At 38.4% G+C, this 14,373-nt stretch overlaps 1 protein-coding gene across 2 annotated transcripts in view; it reads right to left on the bottom strand.

Annotated features, from left to right (window-relative positions):
* The window catches only part of LOC126480805 (exocyst complex component 4), a 241,833-nt gene extending 227,708 nt beyond the window's left edge, over positions 1-14,125 (bottom strand). For both annotated transcript variants that reach the window (XM_050104127.1, XM_050104126.1), the window contains exon 1: positions 14,058-14,125. In XM_050104127.1, coding sequence (XP_049960084.1) covers positions 14,058-14,117 — 60 coding nt within the window. In that variant the 5' untranslated portion in view covers positions 14,118-14,125. The remainder of the gene's footprint in view (positions 1-14,057) is intronic.
* Between the last annotated feature and the right edge of the window lie 248 nt (positions 14,126-14,373).

The following is a 14,373-nucleotide window of genomic DNA, read 5'->3' as shown; positions in this document are numbered from 1 at the left end:
CCATTTTGATCAGAACTACAGCTTTGTTGACATATTTGGTACCATTGTCTGATCTGATAACTTTTATCTTCTTACCCCTCTATCTTTCAACCACGGCACGGAAACTGGTAAATATTTCACTCGCTCTATCCTTGGTTCTAAGGAAATAAACATGGGTATATGTTGAAAAACCATCAATCAAGGTAAGGAAACAACACTACCTTCCTAGAGATTCTTCTTCCATTTATCAGCTACAAAAGCTCAGTAGATCTATTTTTACTTGTTTTAAACAGTAATCTGGCTTGATTTCCTCGTATACAAATTTCACATGGTAAGTTACAACTATTACTTTCCTTTGCCCCATGGCCACATCTTTTAACAAGGCCATACTTTTCCTATTATGGTGTCTGAGTCTTAATTCCATGAAAATCTTTTTGCAGAATATTCTGGATAACTATTTTGAAGTACAAGAACATCTAATTTATAAATACCCCTTTATTTACTTGCTGTGGCTATTACACTGCCACTCTGATCAGTTATTTCTGTATATTTAAATCAAAAGTTACCTCTTTGCCTTTATTTACTATTTCACTCACTGAATGCAAATTTGCAGTAATATTCTTCACATCATGTACATTACATATCGTAATATATTGTGATTCTCCATTAACATTCAAATTAAAGTTTATCTTTCTAGCCATTTCACACCGTAATTGAGAACCATCCACTGTTGAAACAATAACGTTTGCTTTAGGAGAATCATCATATAAAACTGAGTGGTCTTTTGTAATATGCACAGAAGCTCCAGAATCCAGGAACAAACTGTACTCTTACTTTCAGTTTTACCAAAAGAATGAAATGCAGTAAGTGCCTTACCTTTATTGCTTGGATTGCTTGCCTTTCTTTCTGGGCCTTTTGAAACTTGACTGTTTTTCTTTTCTGTGTATTTCGACGCAAGCTATTTCAAGAAATACAATTAGCATGACTGGTGACCCAATAACATATTGCAGAATATATCCCTGCAATATACTTTCCTCCAGGAGTGCTAGCTCTGCAAGTTTCACAGAAGAGCTTCTGTGAATTTTGGAAGGTAGGAGACGAGGCACTGGTGCAAACAAAGCTCTGAAGATGGGGCATGAGTCATGCCTGGGTAGCTCAGATGGTAGAGCACTTGCCCGCAAAAGGCAAAGGACCCAAGTTCGAGTTTCGGTCCGGCACACAGTTTTAATCTGCCAGGAAGTTTCAATAACATATTATCTGGTGAGGAGGATGGGATAGTAAGTCAACTTGTACTTTGGTACCATGTTCTTCGAGCATGACATACGGATGGGGGGACGGGGGGGGGGGGGGGGGGGGGGGGGGGGGGGAGACTTGGTACAACGCTATCACTTAATTTTGAAAATTGCATTTTTCTTTCTGGGATAATACAGTTAAGGAACTGAACACAGACTTGCAGAAGCAAACGAGAATGGTTAAAAACTTGTATATGAATGCACAGCATTAGGGTGGTGTTCAAAAATACTTTCAGAAACTGTCATGTTAAAGAATAAAAATTATAAAGAGCAAGTGAAGGCAGATGAGATAGAGATGAGGTGGTAAGAATTTGCAGAAGACCACAGCAACAAGACACATAAATAACATCCAGTTCCTCAAAACCTATGGTGCCAGCTAATATTGGTAGGTAAAGTACAGTTATCTTAAGAAACACATCTGACAAAAATCACAATACAACTGTTCATGAAATTTGGGATTCCTGAAAATGTGTTCCTATCAAAAAGTTTTACACAAAAACTGCAGTGAGAGACAACAGACCAATCACTACATTCAAGTTTTCAAGACGAGTTGTCCTGCATCAAAGCTGAATTTGGGAATTATTTTGTTTCACATACTGTAAGATGGGGAAATATCGGACACGGGGGTAAATTCATACAGGAACAGCATAATTCTCTTCTTACATTAGTGTTGATGAATGTTCCATAGTGTCAGGCACATCAGAAAATACATTTTTGCACCTGGAAGTTGGGGCAGAGGTGTGTATAGCAGTTTTCAGTGCAGTGTACAATTATTGTTAGTTATCTTCACTGTGCTACAAGAGAAAAAAATGGCAAGCATAAATTCTTTACAATTTACTTATTTAAATGTTAAGAGGGAAATGTGAAGGTAGATTGTCCACGTATCTCTCTTGCACTAATGTCTGGTAAACTATTTACACGTCTGCATACATTGAAGGAATATTGGACAATGACGCAGACTTATAAATGAAGTTTTGGAGATCTTCCAATGGGCAATTATGACACTCAGAATCTTGTAAAACTGATTGCTGCTATAAGATCAGAAAAAACTGTTGTACGTCTGCATACATTGAGGGAATATTGGACAATGACGCAGACTTATAAATGAAGTTTTGGAGATCTTCCAATGGGCAATTATGACACTCAGAATCTTGTAAAACTGATTGGTGCTATAAGATCAGAAAAAACTGTTGTACAGAAATGCATCAAGCAAATACAGCAAAGCAAATCGAACATTAGAGAATAAAGTTAATAACACAAACACTGCAATGATTGGAAGGCTTTCTGTCTTAAGAACCATTGAAAAGAACACACTTTCCCATGGTATTTTAAGTGCTGTGCTTTGGGGTTCATAGCGAAAGGCTATCTCGATGCTTGTGGATGAAGGAAAAATTATTTTCTTATAACATGTTAAAAGCAGCATGGTTGCATCATTCTGATATATTGAGTGTCTGGCTATCTGAAAACATCAAATGGCAACATGCTGAAGTGAGTTATGAGACAGTGAAATCCTACACTATGTGATCAAACTTATCCAGACATCTGCCTAAAAATGACTTACAAGTTCGTGGCACCCTCCATCAATAATTCTGGAATTCAGGATGGTGTTGGCCCACCCTTAGCCTAGATGACAACTTTCACTCTCGCAGGCATACATTCAATCAGGTGCTGGAGGGTTGCTTGGGGAATGGCAACCCATTCTTCATGGAGTACTGCACTGAGGAGAGATATCAATGTTGTTCAGTGAGTCCTGGCACAAAGCTGGCATTCCAAAACATCCCAAAGGTGTTCTATAGGATTCAGGTCAGGACTCTGTGCAAGCCAGTCCATTACAGGGTGTTATTGTCATGTAACCACTCCGCCACAGGCCGTGCATTATGAACAGGTGCTCAATTGTGTTGAAAGATGCAATTGCCATTCCTGAATTGCTCTTCAACAGTGGGAAGCAGGAAGGTGCTTAAAACACCAATGTAGGCCTGTGTTGTCATAGTGCCACGCAAAACAACAATGGGAGCAAGACCCCACCATGAAAAACATGACCACGCCATAACATCACAGCCTCTGAACTTTACTGCTGGCACCACACACTGGCAGATGATGTTTACTGGGCATTCGCCATACCCACACCCTGCCATTGGATCGCCACATTGTGTACGGTGATTTGTCACTCCACACAATGTTTTTCCACTGTTCAATCGTCCAATGTTTAAACTTCTTACACCAAGTGAAGTGTCATTTGGCATTTACCGGCATGATGTGTGGCTTGTGAGCAGCCACTCGAGCATGAAATTCAAGCTTTCTCATCTCCCGCCTAACTGTCATAGTACTTGCAGTGGAACCTGATGCGTTTTGGAATTCCTGTGTTTCCACTTCACTATCACATTGGAAATAGTGGACCTAGGGATGTTTAGGAGTGTGGAAATCTTGCATACAGGCGTATGACACAAGTGACACCCAATCACCTGACCATGTTCGAAGTCCACGAGTATCGCAGAGCACCCCATTCTGCTCTCTAACCAGTACCTTTTCTTGTGCCACATATAACTCAGTCTTGTACTGAGTACTTATAAAGTAAACATGGTACTTATAAAGTATAATTGAATGTATGTAGAAAAATCATGTATGAATATCAGGAAATAATAGCTACTTCATAGTGATTTATTCTCCATAAGTCCACAGAGATCTGTATGAATGAGTTGCAAGACTTCCTTAGACCAGCTTTGACTTGATTTAAATGGCAATCTGGCCTGCTTCCCTTGCAAACATACCTCAAATTGTATAGTATTCTTTCCATAACTTTCCATCTCAGTTGCCATATTCTTCAATAAGGCGATACTTTGTCTATTCAAATGTCCAAGTCCCCTATGTCACACAAGACAGGGTGACTTCCAGTTTCAGCACAGTATCTTAAACTGTGTTTAATTTGTAAATATCTTTTACATTAGTTGCAGTAGCTACAATATCGCAACAAGAGTCAATTATTTTGACTCCCTCTATAGTAAAGATACCCTTGTTACCTTTTTTTATTATTTTGCTTATGGACAGCAAATTAGTTGCAATATTCCTCACATAATGTACATCATGAGCACTAAAAATTTGTTTCTCCACACTCAGTAGCAAATTAAGATCAACTTTTCCTGCGAGTTCACATTTTAACTTAGACCGAGCAACTGTGGAAAATCCAGTGTCAGTCCTTGAGTGAATATCCTACAAAACTGATGGAGCTTTAACGATATGCACAGATGCTCCCAAATCTAGAAACAATTCTGCGTGATCCTCACTCAGTTCACTAAAAGATAAAAAGCAGGAAGTGCCTTACCTTTACGGGTGTTTTTCTCTCAGGACTACTAGAATTAACATGCTTCTTTTCATTATACTCAACCTTTTGTTATACTGTGATGAAAAATGTCCACTGTTCTGGTATCAAACATTTTACTGGCTCCTTCTTATTCTCCTTCTTGTATTTAGGTATAAAGCCGACACTGTTTATATCTTTGGATAATATGAAACTTGATCATTTTTCATGCTCTGTAGAATCTTTACCTTCATACACACATCAAAAAAAGTTCTGCATCACCCTGGCTCCCAGAACTCCTGAAGATAGATATTGACTGTGTATATTGTATCACAGACACAGTCCCTTTGGCTGTTCAGAGACGTCACTAAATCCGTCCAAAGATGTAAACAACCATGCATGAGCAGCAACTATTAGACAGAGGGGCTCCAACAGCCGAACAGTTCCAGTCATTCCACCAAGAAGGAAGTACACAGCTCGTGTTGTCTGTAGTTCAATCATGCCTAGTTGGTCAATACCACGGTTCAATTACGTCCACACTGTTACTTTGTGCTAGGAAGAGCTCTCAACAAGGGAAGTGTCCAGGCATCTCAGAGTGAACCAAAGTGATGTTGTTCGGACATGGAGGAGATACAGAGAGACAAGAACTGTCGATGACATGCCTTGCTCAGGCCGCCCAAGGGCTACTACCGATTATGGCTCAGAGGAACCCTGACAGAAATGCCACCATGGTGAATAATGTTTTCACGCAGCCACAGGACATCGTGTTATGACTTAAACTGTACTCCCAACATCCATGGCGAGGTCCATCTTTGCAACCACGACACCATGCAGCGCAGTACTGATAGGCCCAACAACATGCCGAATTGACCTCCCAGGATGGCATCACATTCTCTTCACCGATGAGTGTCGCATATGCCTTCAACCAGACAATCGTCGGAGGCATAATTGGAGGCAACCTGGTCAGGCTGAATGCCTTAGACACACTGTCCAGCAAGTGCAGAAAGGTGGAGGTTCCCAGCTGTTTTGGGGTGGCATTATGTGGGGCCAACGCCGCATGGGATTAGCCGAGCAGTCTAAGGCGCTGCAGTCATGGACTGTGCGGCTGGCCCCGGCGGAGGTTCGAGTCCTCCCTTGGGCATGGGTGTGTGTGTTTGTCGTTAGGATAATTTAGGTTAAGTAGTGTGTAAGTTTAGGGACTGATGACCTTAGCAGTTAAGTCCCATAAGATTTCACACACATTTGAACTTTTTTTTTGGGGGCCAACGTACACCGCCGGTGGTCACGGAAGGTGCTGTAATTTTAATACACAATATTTACTTGCTTCATTGTGTCACCCATATTAAGTGTGCTATAGTTATACCGCCCTATGAGCTGTATAGTTGTTAGTGTCCAAGCCAGATACACTGTACAGCAATGATTTTTCTGTGCTAGAGGGTTCACTTCCTGCTACCTTTTACGTTGGGCACCAGACTTGTTTTGGCAAATACAAAATTCAAAAATGGCATTAGGACAAAACAGGATTTCTAAAGGATTAGTCCCACTATTCAAAAATAGCGATGAGGGTAAACCATAATATCTAAAGGATTTACAGGAATTTATGCCAACCAGAAATAGAAACAAGAATTTTCATTGTCAAAGACCAATTTAGTGAGTGCATGAAATAACATGAACAAAGTTTTGTGGCAACACACTAGATAAAGTAAATGTAAATGTCGAGTGGCCAGGGCCTCCCATCAGGTAAACCGGTCACCAGGTGCAGGTCTTTCGAGTTGACGCCACTTCGGCGACCTGCATGTAGATAGGGATGAAATGATGATGATGATGATGATTAGGATAGTACAACATCCAGCTCCTGAGCGGAGAAAATCTCCGGCCCAGCCAGGAATCGAACCCGAGCCCTTAGGATTGACATTCTGTCACGCTGACCACTCACCTACCGGGGGCTGACACTAGATAAAGTGAGGCCTTTTCATTTATCATTCTTGTATAAACTGTTTACGGACTACTAACACCGTATCCTTACCAGGAAGATTACATGGAATTTATACACTGTACAGAGTTGTATTTTTCACAACTGGCTCAACCTGAAGTACTACTGCCCATCATTCTTCTACTACAACACTCCAGGAGATCTTGGTGGCTGGCCTGGCCAAATCTGAAGCAGAATCTCAGCATTTGACCGGAAACTATAAACCTGGTATAATTATATTTCAAGACTGAAGCAACATTTTGTCACGCATCAAGTATCAAGTGATGAGTGCATAGCTTTTCTCATTGAAAAATGAAGGCCCATATGTTTTTACACACGTACAGAAATTATGCCTAGAAACTAAACCAGTAACTGGCTCAGATCATATCTACAAGACAGACAACAAAAAATTGTATTAGGTGTTAACAATCTACAAGTAGGAGAGGTAGAGTCTTGTCTGGGGAACAGTACATCATGGAGTTCCCGAAGGGTCAGTCCTTGGTCCCCCCCCCCCCCCCCCCCATTTATTATATATATTAATGACCTACCCCTGTCCTCAAATTGTGCTACCAATATCACAATGTTTGCAGATGACACAAGAATAGTGACAGTCAGCAAATTCTCCACTGATGTAGAATTAAATACCGACCAAGCACTTGAAAATGCTCTGAACTGTTTCATGGCAAATTCTCTAGCAATAAAACTCAGTAAAACAAATTACATGCAGCTCCAATCCAGTTACATAAGCCCAGAAGAGATTAACATTGCACACGAGAGCCAACAGTTACAGAGCGCTCAGTGCACAAAGTTCCTAGGCGTTCACATAGATAACCGGCTCAACTGGGAATTCCACATACAGCAAACACTAAAAAAGCTTAGCTCAGCAACATTTGCCATCCGAATAATCTCCAAAACTGGAGACATCAACGTATCAAGGTCTGCATATTTTGGCTACTTTCATTCAATGATGTGCTATGGAATAATTTTTTGGGGCAAATCACCACTTTCAAAAACAATTTTTGTAAACCAGAAAAAAGTAGTCCGAATTATATGTAGTGTTCCTCCAAGAACCTCATGTCGATATCTTTTTAAACAGTTAGGTATATTAACCACTACCTCACAATATCTCCTCTCACTCATGGCCTTCACTCTTCTCAATTCTTCTGAATATGAAACAAATGAGGCATATCATCATTATAACACAAGACGGAAAGGTGATATGCACTGAACGGAAAAAGCTCTCTCTGGTACAAAAAGTGGTAAAGTACACAAGTACAAAAATCTTAAATGCACTCCCGAGTAATATAAAGTTTCTAAAAGAATATAAAATCCTGTTCAAAAAATAGCTAAAGGAATTCCTACTGGAAAAATGTTTCTACTCTTTAGATGAATTCTTCAACAGAGATAAATAATTTGAGTAGTAATTCAGATTGTTTCCTTTGTCATTGTTATCTGTATTTTTTTTTATCACTACTGCATTTTTGTATTGTATGGTATTGTTTATCATCTTGATTATATTATTGTATTGTACCAGTTTTGAATCATTCATCTACCATGTGTAATATACCAGTATGTATTGTATGATATCTATATTTGTATCTGCTTTGACTCGTTCCACATCCATGCGTAATCACGCATTACTGGATCTATGGAATACGTATCTCAAATAAAATAAAATTTCCTATTGTCTAATTAAGGATAAGTCAGAATCTTTTTTTTGAGTCAAGCTCATGTTGTTACAGCCAGGAATAAATGTTTTTGATGTTTTAAGAAACAAAATTGAGGTTACAAAGAGTGCATGACAGCTACAGGGATTAACTAAAAAGTGTAAATTTCGGTGTGAAAATTGAAAGTTTAAAAAAAATGTATATACATTCTCTTATTTGAGATAAGCTTACCACACATTCATCAGACACATTAAAGAAATAACCGTCCAGCTTAACTAATCTGTTTTTGCAATACTGTTTGCAATATTGCAATACAACTGTACAAGCTAGTCAAAGGACAAATTAAAAAATAACTTTGACAACAACCCCAATCTACTACATTACAGGCAAGAGAAGATGAACCACACAATATATGTCAATTTATTTATTTACTCATTCATTCATAGACCATTTGGTACAATAGTATTGAACATGTCAGAAACAAACAGAAATAATATATACAAATAAAATATTTACAAAATAGGATGCAATACAGTAAGGATCAAGCAGAAAGGCGGCCATGGCCTCATCAAAGGAACCATCCCAGCATTCAGTTGTGAGAAGACTCTGGCTGTTAAATTTAATTAAAAAAGAAATAAGTTTGTTATTCATTACCATTTCTACAAAAGCCTGTTTAAGCCGTATGTACAGCGTTTCACGAAATGAAATTTATAATTTTAATGCTGTCTGTCAACTTGAAGTGTGCATTTCATCACTGTAGTAACTTACTAAGAAAGTTAGCAGAAAAATAGACTCTGTGAAAATGCTTATACTGTTGGGGATATGTGAACATATTCCAGTGTGCATAGTGGTGCACAAGATATGACATACAGAGTGCATTAGACTCTGTGGAATATACATGTTCCATGTTTGCTGATGGGCAACGTAATATATTTGCGTAGGCACATGTAATAATATTTGTTGTACGAATAAAGCAAAAGTTTATTTTGTCCCTTAAATAGTTGTTACTTGTCATTTAGCTGTGTTAATCTGCATAAACTACAACAGGTCATGGGCCCAGTTACTGGATTTAAGCAAAATAATAAGCTTCAAGGTGACGTGTATTTGAACAAAAAGTGCACGGAAGTTTGTATTAAGTTGGATTGTGTACGATATACGAAGAAGAAAAATTACTGTAAAATGAGTACAACACAGATACCGCAAATAGAGTGGCTTGTACGGCGTGAAAATTATGCGACATGGAAATTTGCCGTTGAGGCATATTTGCACTTGGATGACTTATGGGATGGCGTAAATGGTAAATTGGAACCTACGAAATCAAGTTTTGCTACTAAGGATCAGAAGGCGAAATCAAAACTAATCCTTTTGATTGATCCAGTGAATTATGTTCACACAGAAAAGGCTACGCCAGCAAAGGAGGTATGGGACAAACTGAAAAACACATTTGAAGATGGTGGTTTAACCAGAAAAGTAGGATTACTTCGTGAGCTGATAACCACAAGACTGAATATGTATAAAAGCATGGATGAATATGTGAATAAAATAAATTCAATCTCCAATCGTCTGAGGAGTTTAGAAATTGCGGATGAATGGATTGGAACTTAATTGTTAGCTGGACTACCAGAGAAATATTCGCCAATGATTATGGGTTTGGAAAGTTCAGGAATACCCATTACAGTGGATAGTGTTAAAATAAAGATTCTACAGGATGTTAAGAATGAACCAGAATCTAATGCTTCAGAAAAAGAAACAGGGTTGGCTTAATACTCTAAGTGCAAGAAGAAGACGCCAATAAGATGTTTCAGATGCCAGAAAATCGGACATATTGCTTCACAGTGTAATGAAAATTTAAGTATAGAAGAAAAGAAGCATGTTAATTCTAGTAGTCCTGAGAGAGGGGGGGAGAGAGAGAGAGAGAGAGAGAGAGAGAGAGAGAGAGAGACTATGGGAAAAGGTATAGCATTTTCTGTTTTTTACTCTTTTAATCAAGCGAGTGACAATCATGCAGAATGGTTCCTAGATTCAGGAGCATTTGTGCACACTACCAAAGCTCCGTCAGGTTTGTTTGATGGTCAGTCAAGGACTGACATTGGAATTGCCACAGTTGACAGATCTAAGTTAGGGTGTGAACTCTCAGGAAAAGTGGATCTTAATTTGCTTGCAAATGGGGAAAAGGAAATTGTTACTGCTCATGATGTACATTATGAAAAGAATATTGCAACTAATTTGTTGTCAGTGAGTGAAATAGTAAAGAAGGGCAATAAAGTTATCTTTGATATAGAGGGAGCCAAAGTGACAGACTCTTGTGGTGATATTTTAGGTACTGCAAGTAATGTAAGAGGTATTTACAAAGCTAATACAGCTCAAAATACTGCTGAAATAGGAAATCACCCTGTTTATGCTGCAAAGGGTTTCTTGTGGCATAGGAGACTTGGACATTTGAATAGGAAAAGTATGACTTTACTGAAGAATACGGCAACTGGGATGTAAAATTATGGAATGAATAATGCCCAATGTGAGGCGTGTTTGCAAGGGAAGCAGGCTAGATTGCCATTTAAATCGAGTCAGAGCACGTCTACCGAAGTCTTGCAACTCATACACTCAGATCTCGGGTCGACAGAAGCGTCCGATCCCACGTGTCGGTTTTGACCCGTGACGTAAGGGTGTTGTCGTGTGTGACGTCATGACAGTGCGGAGTTTGGTTTGAGTGTAGCTGTCTCCAGTTCTGTCTTATCCTATTTTATTTACTTTTCTGATCTGTTCATTCTATCTCGTGAGATATTTTTTTTAAATTTAAAAACACTTATTACTTATTTTAATTATCTGTTTCCTCGAATTTCTGTTTTAGTTTATTATATTTATCTTTCTGATCTGTTCGTTCTATCCTGTGAGATTTTTTTTTTTTAAAGACAAAAAACACTAATCAGCTACTGAAGCATCTTTATCTTCTATGGGTTGCAGGGGTTACGACCCATGGGGAGGTGGGTGGGTATTCATGCATGGCTGTCTTCACTTACACGTTGTAGCTACGCAAGGCGTCTAAATTTGTTTATATTTAGTTTGCCCCCCACCCAAAACACCCCATTTCCCTCGCTTGTCCCGTTAGTGTCATTAGGCTTCTTGTGGAAAGTGTGTGTGTGTGTGTGTGTGTGTTTGTTTTTGTTTCCACCATATTTGTGACGTCATGGGTCAAAGCATACGGGTGGGATCGGACGCTTCCGTATTTCCCAGATCTCTGTAGACCTACGGAGAATAAATCCTTAGGAGGTAGCTTCATACATGATTTTCCTAGATATAAGTATGTTTATTTTATAAGTAGCAAGGATCAAGTGAATGATGTATTTGTTGTTTATTGCAAAATGAAAAATGGAAGAAAATTAAAATTATTAGATCAGACAATGAATCAGAATATGTAAACAGAAGGTTTAAGAAACAGTTGAATGGAATGGGTATTAGGCATCAGACTACCATTCGCTACAGTCCTCCTCAGAATGGAGTTGCAGAATAAGCCAACAGAGCCATTGTAGAAAAGGCAAGAAGTATGTTAAGCGATGATGAGCTACCTAAGTGTTTTTGGGCAGAGGCTGTGTCAACAGCAGTGTATTTAATTAACAGATCACCTACCAAAGCTGTAAGACACAAGACACCTTATGAAGTATGTACTGGGAAGAAACTGGATCTAAAGCACTTAAAAGTCTTTGGATGTGAACCTATGGTTCAGTTTCCAAAACCATTAAGTGGAAAATGGGATGCAAAATCTCAAAAATATATTTTTGTTGGCTACTGTGAGGATTCAAAAGGCTACAGATTTTATAATCCTGTGAATAAGAAGATAATAAGTAATAGAGATGTAGTATTTTTAGAGGATTATAGACCTAAAATAAAGGACAGTAGTCAAAATGATACAGTAATGCAACCAAACATAATGTGCAATAGTGCTGAAACAGAGGAAGACGAGAATAAAGAGGAAGTTGATGTGCTACCCAAGAACCAAATTGTGGAAGAATATTCAACAGAGGAAGTCAGTTTAAGATGGTCTTCAAATATAGCAAAATGAAGAGAATATCTGGAGTATGAAATGTATGCTGCCCAATCAACAATGAACCAATCACAGTTGATGAAGCTTTAGCAAGTTCAAATGCTCAAGATTGGAAAAAGGCTATTGAAAAGGAGCTGCAATCTTTTGTGGATAATGACACATATGAATGGGTTGGTATGCCTGATAATTTAAAAAGCCTCCAAGAACAAGATAGGTGTTTAATATTAAAATCCTGAGAGTGCAATACCAAAGTTCAAAGCCAGATTGGTAGTTAGTTATTGGATATTCCCAGAAATAAGGAATAGGTTACAATGAAACTTTCTCACAAGTGGTGAAGTATTTATCATTAAGATACCTTTTAGCTCTTGCAGTAAGGGAAGACTTATTAATTCATCAAATGGATATGAAAACGGCCTACCTGAATGGAAGGCTGGAAGAGGAAATATATGTGATTCCACCAGATGAAGTTAAGAGAAAAGGAGAATTTGGCGTTTGAAGAAAGACATATATGGATTAAAGCAGAGTGGCCATTGCTGGAATAAATCTTTGCATAAAACTAGGCATGCTACAGTCAAAAGCAGATCCAAGTATATATCATAAAAGGAGCAATGTAGAAATTGCAATCATGGCCATATGGGTAGATGATTTAAACCTGTTTCTACTCCTATGCAAAATAATGAAAAACTGCTAATAATTGATGATGACAAGAAATGTAAGGAAAGTGTACCCTATATGGAAGCTGTAGAAAGTCTACTGTCCTTAGCACTGACTTCCAGACCAGACATTGCATTTGCCACAAATGCAGCAAGCAAGTTTTACAATGATCCGAGAGACAAGCACTGGATATCCAGATATTTAGATGGAACTGCTGATTATAAGTTAAAAGTATTTTAAAACTGGCAATGTAAATTTGGAAGGATATAGTGACGCAGATTGGGGAATTGAGCTGGAAAGCAGACACTCCATCACTGGAAGTTGTTTTAGACTAATGGGAGGATTGATATCATTGTCATGTAAGAGACAACGAACTGTTGCTTTGAGTACTGTAGAACCTGAATATATGGCCTTGTCCTCCACTATTCAAGAAGCTCTTTGGATCCATACACTGATGAGTGAAATAGAATCTCTTCCAACATTAAAGCCAATTGTGGTATTTTGTGACAATATGGAAGCTATTAAACTTGCAAAAAATAATGTCACCAGTGTAAGATCCAACCATACTGACATAAGGCATCACTTTATAAAACATCACGTGGAACAGGTTAATATAATCCTCGGATATCTATGCACAGAAGAAATGTTATAGGATCTCCTAACCAAGCCTCTCAGTAACGACAAATTTCAGAAGCTGGTGAAACATTATGGTTTAACCTCGGATGTATAGCGCTGAGAATTTGAAAAATATTTGTTCAAGGGGGAGTGTTGGGGATATATGAACAAACATTTTCCAGCGTGCATAGTGGCGCACAAGATATGACGCGCAGAGTGCATTAGACTCCGTGTAATATACATGTTCCGTGTTTGTTGTTAATAAACGAACACGAGAAAATAAATTTTTACTACTTATATGTACTATTGCACATCTGTAAAATCATGTGTATGATGGCTTGTTATGGAAAATTATGCATATATGTTCTCCATTCCAATTGTGGTTGTCAAGATGTAAATTATCTTAAATGATCTAATTCCCACTGCTCCATAAAACTGACACATAAATCAATATGTCAAGCTGTGATAAGGAGTGGCTACTTTGTATTAACAGAACAACAATGTCAAAGTTTATTTTCTTTTAAGTGATTACCAATGAGCTTACCGTTTCTTTAGCATATTTTACGCCCCTAGGGGGCTTGACAGGCGGCTCCGACATCGCCATGACAATACCTACACAAACAAACCAAACACTATCACTCAGCCAAAGATTTTCAATACAAATATGACATTGTTGGTGGATAAGTCAAGATATGCAAAGATATTGAAGGTTACAAGTTAATGATCAACTATAATGTGAACGGCGCAACTGGCGTTCCCTTGAAATCGACCTAGAAAATATAACGCGAACGTAAGCAGTGGTTACGCTAGAGGTAAGTCTTATTAGACTCGTAACCTTTCAACATAACCTAGCCCTTGAA

Source organism: Schistocerca serialis, chromosome 5 (assembly GCF_023864345.2).
Source record: "Schistocerca serialis cubense isolate TAMUIC-IGC-003099 chromosome 5, iqSchSeri2.2, whole genome shotgun sequence".
NCBI lineage: Eukaryota > Metazoa > Arthropoda > Insecta > Orthoptera > Acrididae > Schistocerca > Schistocerca serialis.
Note: the sequence above shows the minus strand (reverse complement) of the source record. Positions and strands in the feature narration are given on the sequence as shown.